Genomic DNA, 22603 nt, shown 5'->3' with positions numbered 1-22603 from the left:
TATTTTCATACTGGTGAGGAGGAAGATGAAGAGGTTAAGTGACTTATCTGAACGCACACATACGTAGGGAACTGGGGATGAGACACACATTTTCTGTCGCATAGCCGTGTATTCTGTCAGCATCAAACATTAACTTCTGTTTGGCTAACACCCAGGAGGACAGGGAAGACCCTCTGGGTGGGAGGGGGGACGTGGCCCAGCTTTTGCGGTACTCTAAGTGCGTAAGCTTTGTCGTGTCTGACTCTGCAACCCCACAGACTGTAGCCCACCAGGCTCCTCCATCCATGGGATTCTCCAGGCAAGAGTACTGGAGTGGGTTGCCATTGCCTTCTCCAGGGGACCTTCCCCACCCAGGGATTGAACCCGTGTCTCTTGCGTCTCCTGCACTGGCTGGCGTGTTCTTTACCACTAGCGCCACCTGGGAAGCTTTAGGCTTTAGTAAATTAACATATTTGAAAATCCATATCAGAACACCATGTGGATACACTTCTCAAAATCATGTTTCATTACCCAGTAGTTAAGTTGAAGAGTCACCTTGTCAAAACCCACCCAGGAGAGACTCTATAAAGGAAGCCAGTGACAAATATATTACCATCTATGGGTAGTGGTGCTAGACTATAAAAGCGAAATTCACAAAAAAATCAGTTTCACCCAGGACAGGCCATTGATAATGTGACAGATGAATGCTAACTACCACATGATAGGAGCTATCTGTCTGATTCTGTTTGGCTCTTCTTGCATTTTATTAAATTATCATCCCCATCCCTTAGTCAGCTTCCTCCTTACTCACTATTATCTTGTTCCTGAGTATCTAACAAATGTCTTCTCATTTACCCTAATATGTACAATCTTCCATTCTCTACATTAGACTTTCTTATTTTGACATTTTCTTACCTCTGTTCTACAATTTTTCCAGTGTTCTTTTGTAAATGATGCCTTATACACAACTTTGTAAGTATTTCTCTTTCCTTTGATTATCTTTTTATATTCAAGTTCACTCAACTCGGTATCTTTTCCTTTTATTTTTCTTCTATTTTCTTTGTGGTTGTTTCGTGTGTTTTTTTTTTAGAGTATTTATATCCAGGCAGCATGCATTACCATTAGACACTCGTTCATTTACTTCTGAACAATGTAGCTGTTACTTTCTTGCTTTAGCTCAAGCAGTTCTCACTGTGCCTCTTGAAACCTGCACATAATTTTCTTGGTTGGATATTACTAGTGTCTTTCATTTTCTGCCTTCTTTATGTTAAAACTAGAATTTAATGGAGCAAATCTAACTACTGAATAGACAATATTGCTTAGTTGCCATCCTCCTTTGCATTTGCAGACTTACACAGTTTCCTGCTGAAATTAAATTTCAGATCTAATCATTTACATGATATTCTCAAAGGTCATCTTCAGATACTACTGGTTCTGTATATCCAAGGGTCAGTGAAGTGCTAGGATAAGCTACTAGGACAGACAGTGCCCAAGAACAGAGACAGTCAACTGACCCTGGGGAAAAATAAATCAGTTCTATGTGAAATTTCTCCTTAAATATTTCAGGTGTCAGTTTTGAAACTTCCAAATAAGTATGATTTGTTATACATTATCTCTCTCTCTTTTAAATATAATAGTAGAAATAAAAAAATGTTGGCAACTTAAACCTTTTGGAGCTGGTGGGGTAGAGAGTCATTTGTTTAATGATCATGAAATAAATTTATAATCATGAACTGAAGAAAACACAGTGGTATAACACAATTATAAGAGGAATCCCATCACACCTGGAATATCACAGAAGGCTTACTATAGACTTTGATGTGCTGAGGTTTAGTTCAGGGTTAAAGAAAACATAGCTTCCCTGGTGGCTTAGAGGTAAAAGAACCTGCCTGCCAAAGCAGGAGAAGCAGGTTCGATCCCTGGGTCGGGTAGATCCCCTGGAGAAGGAAATGGCAGCCCACTCCAAGTATTCTTGCCTGGGAAATCGCTTGGACAGAGGAGCCTGGCAAGCTACAGTCCATGGGGTCTCAGAGTTGGACATGACTTAAAGACTAAACAACAACAAAAGAAAACCCGTGCAGAAAAGCTCTGTGGTAGAATGAAATGTCTGAGAATTAAGGTAAAGGCAGAGAGAGGAGAGTGTGTTAAGAAGGAATATAGGGTCAAAAGCAGCAATTGCTATAGGAAGTTCAAGTGAAATAAAGCTTCCACTGGATTTAGTGAGCAGCTTGCCATCGATTACCTTGTTAAAACAGTTTTGGGAGCAAGCTGGGAGTGGAACTCTAGACTACAGGAAGTGAGGAAATAAAGCAGAACTCCTCCAAGTCTTTCAAAAAACTTGGCTGTGAAATGAAAGATGGAGGTCAGGACAGTAGCGACAGAGGTACATACAGAGTTATCATCAAAAAGCACCTCAATATTCCATACTGATCATACTGTCTGATGTTATGAATATGTTACATATGATTCCCATATTCAAGCAACTTACATTCCACGTGGAAAAATAAAATGATAATAAATTAAAATACATTTAAAAGATATATAATTATACAACATTTTGCTTATATAATATTTGCACATTATATACAATAAGTGTTTAACACATTAATTTGGGGAAGGAACATTATTTTCTTTAGCAATGTCTTCCCCCCTGGCTCAGGGGGTAAAGAATCTGCCTGAAAGGCAGGAGACCTGGGTTCGATTCCTGGGTCAGGAAGATCCCCTGGAGAAGGAAACGGCAACCCACTCCGGTATTCTTGCCTGAAGCATCCCATGGACAGCGGAGCCCAGCAGGCTACAGTCCGTGGGAGGTCACAAGAGTCGGACACGACTTAGTGACTAACCCCCCCACCCCACATTAGAGAACTTAACTGCATCATGAAAAATATAAGCACAAAATATATAAGCACCTGAGGGAGAGAGGGCAGCTCATCCCAGCTGTGCAGGATCAGACTCGCCAGATATTTTAACAATTAAAGTGTATTAATCATAAAGCGACTGGTCAGATAACAAAGTAGAGAGAAGGATTGTCAAAAAGATTGTCTATGCCAGTGGAAGCACTTTCCACAGGACAGGGAGCTGTAAGCACCACATAACTCTAGGCTGACAATAGTTTTCAACCTTGACTGGCAACAGAGTCATCTGGAAGCTCATGAATGTCCCGGTGTTCATACTATTGTTGTTTAGTCACTAAGTCATATCCGACTCTGAAATCACACGGACAGTAACCCACCAGGCTCCTCCGTCTATGGGATTTCCCAGGTGGGAATACTAGAGTGGGCTGCCCTTTCCTTCTCCAGGGTCTCTTCCCAACCCAGGAACCGAACATGCACCTCCTGCATCACAGGTGGATCCTTTTACTGCTGAGACACCTTTATATTGTGCACCAGACTGATTACATCACATTTGGGGGTGAGACTGAGCACCAGGTAACTCCAAGATGCCGTTTTAGTTTAAGGCACTGTCTCCTCTAACACAGCCGCAGATACTAGGAAGTCATGGCCCCTGTACTTCTCATATTCTGATCTCAGCTGCTGAATCATTCACGGCTGTGAGATAAAGGTATTGGTGGATTCAGCCGTTGGGAAGATCCCCTGGAGGAGGGCATGGCAACCCACTTCAGTATTCTTGCCCGGAGAATCCCCAAGGACAGAGGAGCCTGGTGGGCTACAGTCCATGGGGTCACAAAGAGTTGGACACGACTGAGTGGTTAAGCACAACACAGCATACACACTGGACATTTACATCATTTAATCCTCTAGTTATGATTCCATGGGTATCGATACAACTTTTAATTATCGTGCAGCTTGACCACAGGAAAAGAAAGAATTGATCATTTTGACTTGAATATTGAAGCTCTCCATGATTTTCTGGTGGGGACAAGGTTAATTAATAAGTGAGGATTTCCTTTTATTTCTTCCCCATCCTCACTTCATCATGGAGATATTTACTTACAGAAGTCTTATTTCTAGGCTTTTCAAGTTACAAAATTTGAATGGGTAGATAAAAATGGTATTGAAGTATGGAAATGGGGAAAAAGAATACTTTCCAGTGGAGAAATCTGGCAAACATGACCTCAGCCAGGTGATCAAGATAAATACCAATAGTAATAAGACATACTGATTATATGCGTTCTTAATATGACATGATAAAATGATACATTATCTCTGTGGTCTTTCCCACACAGACCCATATCTCTATTCTAATCATGAGAAAAATGTAAGGCAAACCTCAATGGAGGGACATCATACAAAATACATGAACTTGTCAAAACTGTCAAAATTATCAACAAACCAGAAAAGTCTAAGAAACTGTCACAGCCTAGCGGACACAGTCTAAGATGACATGATGATTAAATGTAATGTAGTATCCTGGATAGGATCCTGAAATGTACAAAGACATTAAATAAACGTGAAGAAATCTGAATAAAGTAGTCTTTAGTTAATAATAATAATCAATCAATATTAGTTCATTGGTTGTGAAAGATACATCATACTAACATATAACAGTAGAGGAAACTGGGTATGGAGTATATGGGAAATCTCTGTACTATCTTTGCAATAACTTTTCTATAAATCTAAAACTATTTTAAAATAAAAAGTTTGTTTTAAAATAGTATTAGAATTAACTCAAATTGGATAATAGATCTAAATATAAAATGCAAACTATAAAACTCCAAGATAACATAGTATAAAATTTAGATAACTTTAGGTATGGTGATGACATTTTAGATAATACCAAAGCAATCAGTCAAAGAAATAACTGATAACCTGGGCTTCATTAAAATTAAAAACTTTTCACTGTAGTGAATATCGTCTAGAGAATGAGAAGGCGAGTCACAGACTGTTATCTTATAAAAGACTGTGGTCCAAAATACACAAAGAACACTTAACGATGATAACAAACCTTGATTAAAAAATTAGAAAAATCTTGTCTTAGTCATTTAAGTGAAGAGTTAGTCGCTTAGTTGTGTCCAGCTCTTTGCGACTCCACGGACTGTAGCTCGCCAGGCTGCGCTGTCCATGGAATTCTCCAGGCAGGAATACTGGAGTGGGTAGCTATTCCCTTCTCTAGGGGATCTTCCCAACCCAGGGATCCAACCTGGGTCTCCCACATTGCAACCAGACTGGTTGCCATCTGAACCTCCAGGGAAGCCCAGACGGTAGAGTCTGCTGCTATGACAAAACACCTCACATTAGGTGGCTTGTAAATGACAGGAGTGTTTTCTCACAGTTCTAGAGATCAAGAGCTGCAAAATAACATCTCAGGCCAGTTTGGTGTCTGCTGAGGGTCCACTTCCTGGTTCATAGGCAGGGTCTTTTCACTTTGTGCTTACATGGTCAGGAAGGGCAAAGGGTCTCTTTGGGGCCTCTTTTATATGGGACTAAGTCCCTTCATGAGGGCTCTGCCTCAATGACCTTCCAAAAGCCTCACTTCCTAATATCATTGCCTTGGGGCGGCAGTTAGGATTTCAACATAGGAATTTTGGAGAGGATACATGCATTCAATCCGCAGCAAGACCTGAATAGACATCACACCAAAGAAGCTATACAGATGACAAGCAAGCATATAAAAGTGCTCAACATCATCTGTCCTTAGGGAATTGTGAATTAATATAAGACTGAGATACTACTATATACCTACTGTTGTTGTTTAGTTGCGAAGTAGTGTCCGACTCTTTGGTGGACTGTGGCTCGCCAGACTTCCCTGTCTTTCACTGTTTCTGGGAATATGCTCTAACTCATGGCCACTGCGTTGGTGATGCTATCCAACCATCCTTTGTCAACCGCTTCTCTCCTGCCCTCAGACTTTCCCAGCATATACCTATTAGAGTGGCCAAAATTCAAAACACTGACAACACCAATGCAGCTGAGGATGTGGAGCAATAGGAACTCTTACTCATTGCTGCTGGGAAATGCAAAATGGTACAGCCACTCTGGAAGACAGTTTGGTGATTTCTTGCAAAACTAAACATACTCTTACCATATGATAGAGCAATTGCATTCTTTGGTTTTTACACAAATAAATTGAAAACATTTATTTGGATGCTAATAGCAGCTTTACTCAAATACTGCCAAAGCTTAGAAGCAACCGAGGTGTCCTGCAGTAGGTGAATGGATCAATAAACTTGGTACATCCAGAAAATGGAACACTACTCACCACTAAAAAGAAATGAGCTATCAAGACACCAAAAGACATGAATGAAACTTCAATGTACATTACTAAGTGAAAGAAGCCAATCTGGAAAGGTCACATACTGTGTAATTCTAACTATATGATAAATGATACACAGAGATAGTAAAAAGATCAGTGGTTGCCAGCGGTTAGGAGGAGGGAGAGGTGAAAGGCAGAGCATGGAGGACTTTTAGAGCCGTAAAAGTACTCTAAACGATACTATAAAGGTGGAGACAAGTCAAAAACATTTGTCAAAATCTAAAGATTGTACAACTGTTATAGTATCTAGAACATATTCAATCCTTAGGAAGGATCAATTAAATCAATCAGTGAATGAAAGGCCACTGTTCCATGGAATTTTTCCCTAATAACCCTTAACAAGATTAAATTAATCTATTTATTTGTACTTCTCAGTTACATTCTTTTATTTCATGCTGTATTATATATTTACTTGTATTTGTCTCCACACACTTAAATGCTTATGTACACACACACACACGAGACTACAAGCTCCTTGAAGACAGACTGGGCCTCGTTTTTATCTGTCACCTGCCAACACTTCACTCGGGCTTTGTGTGTGGGGAACATTCGTGTGTGCTGTTGAACTGAGATCACTTTCGCATTATCCGCTTAAAAGTTCTTATGTAGTGTATTCACAGAACAAACATAAAATTTCAAAATATTAAACTGATACGAGATAAATGGACTCACTAATCTAATACCTAACTACATTTGGCAAGAAATTTTGTATTTGTACATTCCACATCACTGGGGAGAAATCCTGAAAAAGTGTTTAGTGGGCTATTTGTAACCTGAGGGCCATTGTTCAGCATCATGTGCTGAGAATTCTATTTGATTTCCCTGTGGAAATTCTAATAAGCCAGCAGCAGGTTAGGTGAAAACAGTATTGCAACCGTGGGAATCCGTAAACTAGGTCCTCCTGAGGTCCTTGAATTTGGTGAATTATACGGCCATTCCTAAGTCATTTCGGTATTATGGCTTGAGGGATTTCTTCTTTAAAAAACGGACTAGATAATCTGCAAGAACCTTCTAGCTCCAATATTTTTTGTCATTTGAAGTTCTTTGAGAATCAAACTGGACCCCTAAATACAAGGCCAGTTTTCCAGTTCATGCATTTTTCTGGCCACAAGATGGCGAACTTTATGCTGTTTTCTTCTCTACAAGGGAAAAGAACCTTAACCCTTTTGCAGTTTCGAAAATTTAAAACTCCCAATATCTTAAAAAGTCTGATAAACACAACATGGATTTACACTCTGACTCTAAAAAGTGTATTAAGTGCTTTGGATTTTCTTGATAAAGAAGATTTCCTCTTTTGTGGGGCAATACGGATTTAGACTGTATTTCTATTAACATACAAATGCAAATATCCCATGATAAAATCAAACAGACTACAAGTATTTTCATTTGCTTATCTTTTTCCTTATGTAGTCAGAGACAGGGATTTGGGAATCCAGAATCTACGGAAGCTAGTGGATAGAGTTCTCAAAATATATTTTCATTCTGGTATTTCTAACCATTGGCCTTGATACTTCCCAAGTCTGTATCCCAATCTTTTCTTGTGGTACTGGTTCTCAGATTTTATCTGAGGCAGAAATTTTGAGCAAGTCAAAAATACATCGATTTCATGCACCAAATTTGGATTTAGGAAGAACAAGATTTGCATTTCAGAAATTTGAAGCAATTTTCCTTAATTATATATAATCTGTCTGCTTTAAGAAGAAGCATGATTTTGCCAACTTACCCTGGTCAGAAGTTCGTTCATTTCTGTCACCAGCGTGTTCAGATTGCCTTCTGCCAACTGAATGAGCCTCTCTGGGGCCCGCTGAGGTGACAGCAAATGCTGAAAGAGATTTCATTCCATATGTCTTTGAGTAAATGGTCTTGCAGTGATCATAGGTTGAACATTTAACAGAACACATTTTTCCTTTAAATACAAAGAACTTAGCCTTCTCACCTTCAAAGAAGAGAGGAACTATTTCAACTGGGCATTAACACACACAACGCACTGTGCAGAATAAGCTGGCAAACAACGCAAACTGCTGCAGTTTATTAAGACACTGCTGCGTGCCAGGGCTTTTTGTTTTGATTTGTTTCATTTAGTTCTTAGAACGCTCTATGAGATAAAAATGTCACTTCATTTTGTAGATAGAAAACTGTGGCTTGAAGAGACCTAAAAGTGTATACAAGATCTCATAGCCAGTAAGAAGCAGAGTCAAGACGAACCGTGTCTGAATCTTCAAGGCCCCTACATTAGTCACCAGAGATACAGTTTACAGGTTTATCACTTCTTTCTTTGAGGACAGGAGCCCTGACCGAGGGACCTGGCTGGGTGCTAACTCACTGCATGGTGTCCGCGTTGTAGGAGCTGGCCTGGTACTCACAGCTGGGACATTTTCCTCTCCTCCTGAACATTATCAATCTCACAACACTAACAGTAGATGGGATCACTCTGTGACAGTGATGAATGAAACAAAAATTGAGACCACTCCATAATCTTGTCTAAACGCAGATAAAATCATGGTCTCCGTGCAGATCACAAAAATACCCTGAATCCCATTTTCTGGCTACTGTGAGTGACCACTGCCTCCTAACTATAGCTTTAACTTCTCTTTTTCTTCCTTCCTTCTAGATAAGATTCATTAGAATACTTAATTACAGAATTACTTCCACTTCCTAAGAAGAGCACCCAATCCAATACAAACCTCTGCTTCCTTGAAACTGCTCCCCAATTCCTTAGCATAAACCCCAATACTCTAAGTGATTCTTAATGCCCTGTTACTGAGACACGCCCAAACCCCACAAGCTGTGAAGTGGCCTTTGTGGCATCAAGTTAGTGAATCCAGCTTTGCTCTATCACGTGTGTGTTCCAGGTCGTCTGGGACTGGAACCCAGGGAGCACTGATGGTTCCAGGTAAAGGAAACGAACACAGGGCATATCTAACTTGCTTAATGATTTACAACATTACAATGGGATTCCAGATACTAAACAATGGAAGAGGAACACAAACAGAATCAAGAAAGACTGAAATTTAAGGAAAATCAGATCATTCTGACCAACGCCCAGCCATAAGCAAACAGGAAATTGAACCCTCTGGCTTGGTTGAGGTCCACTGATTGGAATGTCTTTCAGAGGGCCCTTCAGAAATTCACTCATTGCATAAGTTATTTAAATTTTTTTATGTCCCACTGAGGTATTTGCTTCTCTAGCTCAATTTTCTGTGTTTGTGTTCTTTCCATATATAATAACTGGTCAGCATTTTCTTTATTAGGACTCTTTGCATTCCTGAATGCTAGACCTCTAAAGTAAACTCAGATTCCTCTGCCTGGCTTTCCAGATTGTCCTTCATACCACCCAGCCCCACCGAAGCCTCCAGCCTTATCTTTCACTAGCAGACCTGACTTGTAACGTCTCCAAACAGGCGGTGCTCATTCATACCTCTACCTCTGCGCACAGGGCCCTCACAGAGTCAGGGGCAAGAGTATGAACAGATGGGCCGGGGCTCAAAGAGATCTCACGACTGAGCCGTTTCCCCTCTGAGCTGTGTGAAGGCGCTGTCATTGTCTCAGGCCCTACAGATACACGGGCTCTTCTCAAATCCCAGCTCTGTACCTAGCAACCACGTGACCTTTCATCACACTTGAAACTTCTCTATGACGCAGTGTCCCTGCCTATGTGAGAAAAACGTAGATGACACATTACTCCTTTCCTACTCCTCGGATTTTTAGCAGTCTATGTGTGATAATTCATGTAAGACTTTAGTCAATTGCCTAGCACAGATATACTCATCAATACATGCTACTCAAAAATACCCTGAATCCCATTTTCTGGCTACTGTGAGTGACCACTGCCTCCTAACTGTAGCTTTAACTTCTCCTTTTCTTCCTTCCTTCTAGATAAGATTCATTAGAATCTTATACATGATACCTATACTATCAATACATGCTATATCAATACACGTAAATAGGTATAATAATACTTACTTTAAAAGCTGTGGTCTGAATTAAAGAACGTATTATTTCCTAGAAAAGTGTCTGCCAGTGCCTAATGAATACATCTTAGACTTTCTCCTCCAGTCTTACCAATAATTCTCTGCCTGTTGAAATTGTTTCTATCTTTCAAGTTCTAACACAAATTACACTTTCATTAATGATGTATTCCCTGCTTACTCTGGATCTTATCTATTTCTCCGATCTTGAATGCTATTGTATGTCAAATGCCTATAAAGTTTGCGGTAATTATATAGTTTTGCTAATTGTTTAATTATTTCTTTAAACCATATAGACCCTAACCTTCCTAAAGGTGGTGACTGCATGCATTAGGGGTTGTGAAACCCTCAGAGAACCAAGTACAATACTGGGCATTCCAGACTTTCTCAATAAATATTCGGTAATTAACTGATAGTATGTAAGTTGTCACTTTTCATCTTTTTTTTTTTTACTTAGATGAAACAACCTCAATTTCCTTAACATTTCTGCCTTATCCCATTTACTACTGAAAGCTGTAACAGTGTCTTAGAATGGGGTTTCCCCTGCAACAAAAATAGTTCTTGTTGAAGTACTTTCAAATGTCTCCTCATTCTCCAGTACAAAATTTTCACCTTGTGTTTTCATTTTGATAGGAAACTTAAATGTTAATGCAAGCATTTCTGGAACCCAGGCTGGGAACCTGAGAGATTCACACAGCCACCTGATCCCAGCACCTAGATCTGCATGCCTGTTTGATCACAGGGCAGGCTGGGCATAGAAATCATGCGAACTTGTCAGATGATGCCAATGTCAACTCAGGTCCTCTCACAAGGAGTTCTGTAGTTCACATTGTGGAAAGGCAGAATTGAGTTACCACATGTCACATGCTAATGAAAGAACCTGCGTGGAAGTAGTCAGTATCAAATTCTTGTTGTAAGTAGCACTTTGCACTCAGCAAAAATCATGTTACTTTATATTAATGTTTTTAATTTGAATTTTATTGGTTTTGAAGACTTTTGTAAGAATTAATTTGTTTTGATTTTATAGAGCTATTAAGTATAAGGAGTTCATATCTGATTTTATGTTTGCACATATTTAACAAACTTAATAAAATTGATTTAGGCCAAACACTGGGGGTACATGAGCCTCTTTTCCCTTAAGAGCAATCAGTAAATTGTAGTTCTCAAGTTGGAAAAACACTGGTTTAGAAAGCCTCTGAATTACCCTAACAGAGGCCTGCCTTAATTTGGGACAATGGGAAGTGCATTTACCAATTAGGGCAATTTCCCCTGGGGAAGCTTCTGTCATCTTTTATCCCAACTTTTGCTGTTACTACTCCAACCTACCTTGAGTTCCTGAGTCATGTTTTCAAGACCATACAGAATTTTATACGGAGCAGGCAGTGGACCGGTGAGGTTGACGCTCGTGGCCATCTGCTCCAGACGAGCCAAGTCACCGAGCAGAAGGCCGGTGCATTCATCTCCACAAACTGTGAAAGGCAAATGGCAGAGAATATTGACTTCTGCTAAGCATCCCAGACAGACGTGCAAAGATTTCAGCTATGAAATATTTTATGGGCTAAGTATCCTGAGAAAGATGATGTTTCTCACCTCAAATAATTAACACTTTTGAATGGATGACAGTACAAAAAAGATGAAACCAACAACAAAAGAGCAGACATGCGTGTCACCCAGAACCTGAGATGTGGATGATGATACAGACAGCAACCAGAGAAGAGGAGCCAGTGGATTTTGAGAGGAAATGAGTGCATTGCCTAAGTATTAAAGATGTAAGACATGGAATACAGCATTTATAAATACCCCAGAAATGCCACCTGAGCAGTGTACAGAAAATCCATAACTGGGAATAAAATATGCTTTGGAATCTAAAAATGCATACATTGGTCCCTTAGATAGAGCGTGGAGAATCTGTAGCTATTGGGTCTCCACATGCTTCATGTATTAAATATGCAAAAACTGTATGACTCTTTAGCTTAACTTCTACTGATAGTTTTTTTTTTTTAACAAGTCAAAAGAACTCTTCTCTTGGCAATTTGTGTTTTTTTCCCCTCCTGATGAAATTTATTTATTTACTTACTGATTCACTTACTCACTTACGTATTTGCCAACTCTTCCTCTTTAGTCACTCACTGCATTATCACTCACGATTAGATGGAGTCCCACAGATTTCTACTTTGATGATTAACCTAACCCTGTCTTACGGAAAAATAACTGCCGAAAGTCAGGAAAACTTTATTCTTGAAGTAGCAAAGAGTGCTAGTGTTCTACGTATATATTTTTTCAATGATTAGAAAGAGGGACTATTCAAAGTTGGTAGGGGTGGAAGGGGTCTGGATGGTAGCAGAGAGAAAAAAAAGGTTTCTTCACCACTATCACACTAACTCATAAATAGTACAATTTCTAAAATTAAAATATGTTGATTCTTTTGGAGACTTTATAAAATGTACCTATTCAGTTTGGATTTTTAGTTCAAAAATTTTTTTTCACTCTTTGACCATCAGAGAAATGAGGTATAGCTTCTCCATGCCAAGAAGCATGTGCTAACATATTTATGATATGCATCTATGTATTGAGAGAGTCAATTCTTGGGTAGGTTGATAAGAAGTCCAGGGTCCCTGAGGAGAAAGGGGTCTGGCGATCTTGAGGGGAAAATGACAAATGTTTTTTGCTTTAAGTCCAGAGCTGATGATTATACAACAAAACAACTCATCTTGCTCAAGGATCTGTTTTTCCTTGAACTTTGTACCAGTGATTATCTAACAAGAATGTAGCCTGCTTGAGGACAAGTTTTTCCTCCTCCAGAACCTTCTGACTAATCCTGTCATCTATTAAAATGCAAATTGGGAAGATCTTTCTATTGTTAGTTCTAATTCTGTTATCTTTAAATGTATATTGTTGGAGTGGGTCTGGTAAGACCCTTACAATCCTGAGACATTCTTTTGATTTACTGTAATAACCAACTGAAAAAGCATATAGCTTTCTTGCTAAGACTAGCAAGTGGAGCATTCTCCGGCCCCCTTCTGATGTCTATGTCAGAAGCTTTCTCTGTCCCTTTTTATACTTTAATAAAACTCTGTCTACACAAAAGATCTTGAGTGATCAAGCCTGGTGCCTGATCCTGAAACTAAATCTTCTTCTGAGATCATGAATCTGACATTGTTCACCGTAAGTGATCAGCATATAGATACAATTTCTAGCTTACATTCTGCATATGGAGGTATCAAAACTACATACAAGTCAAAAGAGAGGACAATACATACCACGAAAAATACTGAGATCTGGAGCAGCTTTGCCTTATGCCCCAAACTGGCAAGGATTCAATTCGTTCTCTAAACTAAACTCCCTTGAGCTGCCCAATGGAGAGAAAACCATTAACTGATGCTTGTAGACAAAGAAGTAGTACAGAGAGTGATTTTTTGATAGGATGGCAGTTAGACATGAGTAATATCCCCTTCACAGGGACAAAACTGCCCCAGCAGGGCTATCATGTATCAGCTCCTTGCAGGTGACTCCGCTGAGTGGGGAGCGTCACCTCCAGGGGTGCTCAGATCCTGGAGCCTTGCAAGCTGAGTGAACAAAGAGGCTTTGGAAGCAAGAAGTGAGGTCTGACAAACTAGAGCTGGATCTCTTTCTCTTCTATCCAGAATGAGAGACGATTTGCATTTAAAAATGGAAACTAAGTAAAAGGAAGAGAAGGCTGTGGCCTCAAATCCCCGGCTCAATGTTAAGTGCTTGAGAAGTTTCAACAGACCTGTCAACATGAAACAGTCATGGAACATGCAACCTGGAACACAGTTAGGCACCAAATTGACTCTGTCTAAACACCAAGACCCAATTTCGTCCTCCAACTTGAATGGGTTTCAGAGGCATCTGATGGGCTTTCTTAAACCACAGAAGGCTGGGCCATACCCTTAGCATTTCTGATTTGAGAGGTGATTGAATGGTCTGGTTTCTGATTCTCTGATTGAACATGTGCTTTTCTAACAAGCTCCCAGGTAAATATTAATTCTTTGGTCTGGGCACCACACTTTGGATAACTACAATATCAGTAGCAATCACATCACCTGGGAGCTTATTAGGATATTGGGCCCCATCCCAGATCCAGTGAATCAGAATCTGCATTTCAGAAAGTGATCTCTGCATGTTAATGTTTGAGATGCACTGCTGTGGGTCAGCAGCTTTCCATCTTGCTGCATATTGGAATCATGGCCGTTTACAAAAATACAGATGTCTGGTGTTTCCCCTAGCCACCTCCAGAGACTCTGATTTGATGGGCTTGAGGTAAGGCCCAGGCATCAGTACATTTAAAAGATACCAGATGATTCTATCAGATAGCAGAGTTTAGAACCACTGGGTCAGACGACAAACTTCACAGATTCTCTATCCTTAAGGGAGATAGGGTTTGGAAGAAAGAGGTCATTTGACTTGCTGTCTCCTCCACCAAGAACACTTCTTCCTTCATATTCAGCTGTGTGACTCCTGGAGAACCAGGGCCAGGGCTCAAGTGTTACTTCCTCGGAGGAGTCGGCCCTGATGACTGAAATTACTGTCCTCACACATCACTATTGTATTCCCTTTGTCTTGTTATCTTAACACGCATGCATGTATAAGCTATCTTTTCATTTTAGGCATTTATATATTGTTTCTTTATCACCAGAGAAGGGACCTTAGTCAGCTTTGGTCACGGTGCCTAAGAAAGTGTCTTGCACATAGTAAGTAGTCAACAAATACTTGTTTACTACTATCTTTGTGAAAGGAGAGCAAAAAATATTTTGGAGAAGATCACAGAGTTATCACCATTTTAAAAGTTCCATTCAACCTCTAGTGAACATGTATTTTGGGCAGATGTTCTCAGGATAGAAGCAAGCAGTGTGCTCTTTTTCGCTTTCAAGATCTTGAAAGATACTTGATAATATGACATCTCACTATGCTTTTTAGGGTAGGGTGTTCTTCAGAATACATTGCTAGTTCTTTCTCTAACTTATTTAGAATTTATAACCTACCCATTTCTAAGAGGAATTGAGTCAGCTCATTGATAATTGTATTGAGGAGCTTGAGGCTCCTCATGGATGGTTCCAGAAACTTCCAGGGAAAAGTTTTCTCAGTAATTTCAGTTTTTACTTCATACAAGCATAAATCAGAGGCTGGAATGCAGAACTAGATCTGATTTACTGTAAAACACTGCAGAGTAAATTGGCGAGCTAGAATGCCAAGAGGCATGATGAATACGGATTTTTTTCTCATTTATTCTACCCCCTGTCCATCTGTTTTGGTTCCTCATCTTCAGTTGTTGAAATGAAAATGTATTTAATTGCTCTTTCAAGGACTCATAATTCCATTTTATGTCTCTGCGTCCAAAGGTCTATTATTATACTATGTCTTATGGTCTCTGTATTTGCTTTTGGGGGAAGAAAGTACAAGCACATTTCCATAAGCGAAGGCTAAGTTTTACAGCATGCTCCAAGTAATATACTAACACACATCCAAATGGGTCAGGAAGACTTATGAATGTGACAGCTATGGGGTTTTTTAAAAGCTTCTGTACAAGTCTAGTTCATGCAGTTATAAGATAAACACATGGGGAAATGTGCCCTTTACATAATGGTTTGCTAATTTTATCCTGACACAAAATATTTAACTTACACCACAAGCTACTTTCATTTGTCCTCAAAAAGTCTGAAATGTCTGGCAACAAACACTGGAAATGGGATGCAAATTAAAACCATATTTAATTCAGTACGATAGGGAAGGTCTGAAGTGTGTATAGAGACAAGGAATATTCACATTACATAAACATTGTTCTTTGATAAGGGTGCAGTAACCACTCATAACACCTATCATATAATCAAGATCCCCAAGGAACCTCTCCAAACCATTCTCCCATTCAGCAATAGAGATAAGGTTATAAAATGAGATTCTGCCTGAAATGCATGGGAGCAAAAAGCAAATATTTTAAGACTATGATTATATTTTACATGACTAAATGTTTCTAAGGCTTTGCCTGTGAAAATGTCAGGATAAATTTGTGTCTAATATTAACAAATGCAGTACTAAATTCAGATTGTTATAGCTGGGCACATGTAAGGGGCAAATCATGCAGCTGAAATTACAGATCGTTCTGTTAGCAATTAGCACAAAATATTGCATTTCTACTAGAATCCCCCACGCATAATAAGCACCGGCTTACTGTCACAAAAAATTCACCCACCACATCCAAACCAAATAATCTGAAGCTGAAATGAGAGCACTGCATAGTTTTAAAAAGGCCAAACCTATTAACCAATTTTAGGTAAAGATACACAGATTGCCCACTCTAAGCAAATGGGGATAAAATGAGTAAGTACACATTTCTAACAAAAGAAAAAAGCTGTGTGTTAATGTGCATTTTAATTTAATTCTTCTACATTAAGGCCATTGATTGTTTCTTGTATATGGATTTAAATTTTTTTTAAAATTTATTTATTTGGCTGTGCTGGGTCTTAGCTGCAGCACATGGGATCTTTCAGCTGTAGCATGTAGCTTCGGGCATGCGGGAGCTAGTTCCCTGACCAGGGACCGAACTCAGGCCCCCTGATTTGGGAGCAAGGAGTCTTAGACACTGGACCATGAGGAAAGTTTCTGGGTATGGATTTTATGCTTCTCTCTTTCCTCTTCAAGAAGAAAGTTTTAGATTAGCATTTATTTAAGACTTATTAAACAAATTCAGTTATTCTATATTATTTACAGATAAATATCTTCTAACATAAAAATGTGGCTTTAAATCCATTAAAAAGGCTTTTTCTTTTGCCTGTTAGTTCTTTGAATAGAGGGAAAGATTTTCTGTAGATTTTGGATGAGGCTGATAATTTATTCATATAACAAGTTGTGAGGTATATAAATATTAAATAAACTTATGTACATAAGTGTATATTTAAAATAAGTTCAATATGGTTCTCGGGCTTCCCTGATAGTTCAGTTGGCAAAGAGTCCGCCTGCAATGCAGGGGACTGCAGTTCAATTCCTGGGTCAGTAAGATCTGCTGGAGAAGGGATAGGCTGCCCACTTCAGTATTCTTGGGCTTTCCTTGTGGCTCAGCTGGTAAAGAATCCACCTGCAATGCAGGAGACCTGGGTTTGATCCCTGGGTTGGGAAGATCCCCTGGAGAAAGCAACAGTTACCCACTCCAGTATTCTGGCTTGGAGAATTCCATGATCTGTATAGTCCATGGGGTCGCAAAGTGTCAGACATGACTGAGTGACTTTCACTTTCAATATGGTTTAAGTATGGTGCAGCTCTTCAAAAAAACAAAGGGAGAAATGTCTGTTTAGATCTTTGGCCCATTTTTTGATTGGGTCATTTATTTTTCTGGAATTGAGCTGCAGGAGTTGCTTGTATATTTTTGAGATTAATCCTTTGTCTGTTTCTTCATTTGCTATTATTTTCTCCCATTCTGAAGGCCGTCTTTTCACCTTGCTTATAGTTTCCTTTGTTGTGCAAAAGCTTTTAAGTTTCATTAGGTCCCATTTGCTTATTTTTGCTTTTATTTCCAGTATTCTGGGAGGTGGGTCATAGAGGATCTTGCTGTGATGTATGTCAGAGAGTGTTTTGCCTACATTCTCCTCTAGGAGTTTTATAGTTTCTGGTCTTACATTTAGATCTTTAATCCATTTTGAGTTTATTTTTGTATATGGTGTTAGAAAGTGTTCTAGTTTCATTCTTTTACAAGTGGTTGACCAGTTTTCCCTGCACCACTTGTTAAAGAGGTTGTCTTTTTTCCATTGTATATTCTTGCCTCCTTTGTCAAAGATAAGGTGTCCATAGGTTCGTGGATTTATCTCTGGGCTTTCTATTCTGTTCCATTGATCTATATTTCTGTCTTTGTGCCAGTACCATACTGTCTTGATGACTGTGGCTTTGTAGTAGAGCCTGAAGTCAGGCAGGTTGATTTGATTCCTCCAGTTCCATTCCCAAAGATCTAAACAGACATTTCTCCAAAGAAGACATACAGATGGCTAACAAACACATGAAAAGATGCTCATCACTCATTATCAGAGAAATGCAAATCAAAACCTCAGTGAGGCACCATTACACGCCAGTCAGAATGGCTGCTATCCAAAAGTCTACAAGCAATAAATGCTGGAGAGGGTGTGGAGAAAAGGGAACCCTCTTACACTGTTGGTGGGAATGCAAACTAGTACAGCCGCTATGGAGAACAGTGCGGAGATTCCTTAAAACACTGGAAATAGAACTGCCATATGACCCAGCAATCCCACTTCTGGGCATACACACTGAGGAAACCAGATCTGAAAGAGACATGTGCACCCCAATGTTCATCACAGCACTGTTTATGATAGCCAGGACATGGAAGCAACCTAGATGCCCATCAGCAGACGAATGGATAAGGAAGCTGTGGTACATATACACCATGGAATATTACTCAGCCATTAAAAAGAATTCATTTGAATCAGTTCTAATGAGATGGATGAAACTGGAGCCCATTATACAGAGTGAAGTAAGCCAGAAAGATAAAGACCAATACAGTACACTAACGCATACATATGGAATTTAAAAAGATGATAACAATAACCCTATATGCAAAATAGAAAAAGAGACACAGATGTACAGAACAGACTTTTAGACTCTGTGGGAGAAGGCGAAGGTGGGATGTTCTGAGAGAATAGCATTGAAAAAAGTATACTATCAAGGGTAAAACAGATCACCAGCCCAGGTTGGATGCATGAGACAGGTGCTCAGGGCTGGTGCACTGGGAAGACCCAGAGGGAGGGGATGGAGAGGGAGGCAGGAGGGGGCATCGAGAAGGGGAACACATGTAAATCCATGGCTGATTCATGTCAATAAATACTGTTTAAAAAAAAAAACAACAAAAAAAAAGGGAAGCTTTGAAACTACTACAAGTAATAATGGGACAATAACTTTTATCTTCACATCATCCATTATATGGCAGACAATATGTTGTGTCTTGACTTCATTATCTCATCCAATGTTCACAGAAATTCTATGAAGTGAGTACCTTTAATGCCCTACTTTTAAAGATGAGAAAAATAGTTACAGTCACAGTGTTTACAAATCCATAAATAATGTACTTGAAGGACTTAAAGAGAAGAGCAAATATAAGGTGACTAAAAAGGGGTTTTCTGCGACTTGAAGAGCCTAGAATTAATTATTTAAAAACCCAGAATTTAGCATATCTCATCAGAAATGGAGGAGCTGCACAAAACATCATGCTTTTGAAAAAAATGGTCAAATGATAACCATGATGATAAGAATGGCTAGAATTTGCTAAACATCTATTATGCTTAGACTTGTCACCTAATGCATAAGATTTTATGGGTAGTAAAATGAGGCTTAGAAAAATTAACAAATCAGATGTCACACAACTTTCATGGGTCCAGTCAGAATTCAAAGCCTCTATAAGCACTTCATAATAGCATGCTTCCTTGCATTAGGAGATGCTCTGTTTCAGAGACACCATAACATAGGAGAAGATGACTAGACTACCTCATTTATAAGACTTCTAACTTTAAGGTAATGTGATCAATTTTTCTTCAAGGTTAATAAACTTCCTGGATCTTGCAGAGTGAAAACTGTAATCAAATAGCATTTACTCACAAAGCCTGACTGAAAATTAAATAGTGATCCACCTCTTCTGTGTGACAGTTCAACAGTACAACTCCTTAATCGATTAATGGAATGGCTTTCTCAGTGTGATACACAAACTCCTGGGACTTGACAGCCAGTAAGAAAATCATCTGGAGTCAGTGATAGTTGCTGTTCTACATTTTTAACCTGAACGTAGGTCAAGGACACTGGCAACAAGAAACTCAAAACATGTTTCTCAAACAAAATAGGTGTGAAAAAGGTGAAAGGAGGGTGAACAGAAATTACTTTTATAGCTACTCTGATGCCTGGATTTGAATAACATGCCCTGGTTTAGAATGACAGAAAACTATAGCAGACATGTATGTATGTGATCAGTCATGTTCCACTCTTTGCAACCCCATGGACTGTAGCCCACCAGGCTCCTCTGTCCATGGAATTTCCCAGACAAGAATGATAGAGTGAATTGCCATTTTCTACTCTAGGGGACCTTCACAACCCAGGGATCAAACCCATGTCTCTTGTGTTTCCTGCATTGGCAGGCAGATTCTTTGCCACTGTGCCATACTGACCTTTGAATAGGAACTAGGACTTGGGGATTAAATAGAGACAGAGGGAGGATGGCATTTAAAAGGCTAGGATGGAGGGTGATCACAAGTCTAACAAACAAAACCTCATTCATTAAATAGCAAATAAAGGTCAACTGATGGTTTTTCATCATCTTTCATTACAGAAAGTCTCATTTTCTTTACAGTGATCAACCACTTCCACTATTTTGTTCCTGCTCTCATATATAGGGAACATATATACTAACTGATATTAGTAATCATCTTTGATTATAAGAATACTGCAGTGCTCTAGTGATAATATATAAAGGCCTCTGCATTATTGTGATAGATTCTTGCTAACAACTGGCTATTAAAAGTTATAGTCTAAATAAAATAACTAACACAAAGACCTACTGTATAGCACAGGGAATTATACTCAACAATAACCTGTAAGGGAAAAGAATAAAAAAGATTCATATTTTTTATATATATTTTATACATATACATAAACTGAATCATGGGCTTCCATGGTGGCTCAGTAGTAAAGAATCTGCCTGCAAAGCAGGAGATGCAGGTTCAATCCCTGGATTGGGAAGATCCCCTGGAGAAGGAAATGGCAACCCACTCTAGTATTCTTGCCTGGGAAATCTCATGGACAGAGAGGCCTGGTGGGCTCAAAGAGCTGGACATGACTTAGTGTCTAAATAACAACAACAAACGGAAGCACTGTGCTATACACCTGAAACTAATTTGACATTGTAAATCAACAACACTTCAATAAAATAAATAAAATAAAGACAATAATCTATATAAAGACATCACTTTGCCAACAAAGGTCTGTCTAGTCAAAGCTATGGTTTTTCCAATAGTCATGTATGGATGTGAGAGCTGGACCATAAAGAAGACTGGGTGCCAAAGGATTGATGCTTTCAAACTGTGGTGTTGGAGAAGACTCCCGAGAGTCCCTTGGACTGCAAGGAGATCCAACCAGTCTATCCTAAAGGAAATCAATCATGAATATTCATTGGAAGGACTGATGCTAAAGCTGAGATTCCAATACTCTGGCCACCTGATGTGAAGATCTGACTCACTGGAAAAGCCCCTGATGCTGTGAAAGACTGAAGGTGGGAGGAGAAGGGGATGACAGAGGATAAAGTGGTTGGATGGCATCACTGACTCAATGGACATGAGCTTGAGGAAACTCTTGGAGTTGGTGAAGGACAGGGAATCCTGGCATGCTGCAGTCCATGGGGACACAGAGTCAGACACGACTGAGCGATTGAACTCACTGACTGACTGAAGAGCATAAACTCTACAGGGAGTACATAAATTCTTTCTACTAATATGTGGCTCACCTGAGATACTGCAATGATCATTCCCCAGCGCATTTTTTTTTTAAAATATACACAGCCATGATGTGGGCCAAATTAAACTGTGTTTTCTAAAGAATCAGCCAAAGAGAGAAGAACTAACTACATGATACATGCTACTAATGATTTGGGTTTTAATTTATTTCTATCAAATGTGACAAACATCTTGTTTTTATAGTCAGCACAGATTAAGAGCACTATTTCATCTCTTTTCTTCAGTGAAGTAACATGGACTCCAGGCTCTGAAAAAGGTTTTATTTGTATCAGAGGACACTTTTCTTACTACATAAATATTCTCTTGCCAGAATCAAGCTACTTCATCCACTCCCACTCATGGGCGTTATAAAATTCTACTATAGTCACATGTGACAAATCAGGACCAGCAGATCAATGTACTAGGTGAATCCATTCTTTGGTTTCTTGCTCTAAGTTAGCTTAAGGATTTAGAAAGAAGGAAAGGAAGAAGTAAAACTGTCACTATTTGCAGATGACATGATGCTTTATATAGAAAATCCTAAAGGCACTGCCAAAAAACTACTTGAACTCATCAGTGAATTCAGTAAAGTGGCAGGATGCAAACTTAATATACAGAAATCTGTTGTGTTTCTGTACACTAAAGACAAACTATGAGAAGAGACATTAAGAAAACAATCCCACTTACAAATGCACCAAAAAGAATAAATCTAAAAATATAAAAGGATTCTATTTGTAAAACCATAAGACACTGATTAAAAAAATGGAAGACAACACACAAAAAAATGTAAAGATATACTGGGCTTATGGGTTGGAAGAATAAATATTGCTTAAATGACCATACTACCCAAGGCAATCTACAGATTCAACGCAATCCCTGTCAAAATACAATGGTATTTTCCACAGAATTAGAACAAATAATTCTAAAATTTGTATGGAAAAACAAAAGACTTCA

General features: G+C 39.1%; 1 protein-coding gene across 7 annotated transcripts in view; it reads right to left on the bottom strand.

The window, feature by feature from the left end:
• Nucleotides 1-22603, bottom strand: part of LAMA2 (laminin subunit alpha 2) — a 648848-nt gene that overhangs the window by 149339 nt on the left and 476906 nt on the right. For all 7 annotated transcript variants that reach the window (XM_043888304.1, XM_043888305.1, XM_043888300.1 and 4 more), the window contains 2 exons: nt 11487-11629; nt 7916-8014 (listed from right to left, as the gene is read on the bottom strand). In XM_043888304.1, coding sequence (XP_043744239.1) covers nt 7916-8014; nt 11487-11629 — 242 coding nt within the window. The remainder of the gene's footprint in view (nt 1-7915; nt 8015-11486; nt 11630-22603) is intronic.

The sequence above is a fragment of the Cervus elaphus genome, chromosome 26 (genome assembly GCF_910594005.1).
Source record: "Cervus elaphus chromosome 26, mCerEla1.1, whole genome shotgun sequence".
NCBI classification, from domain to species: Eukaryota; Metazoa; Chordata; class Mammalia; order Artiodactyla; family Cervidae; genus Cervus; species Cervus elaphus.
This window is presented reverse-complemented; position numbering and strand designations above follow the sequence as displayed.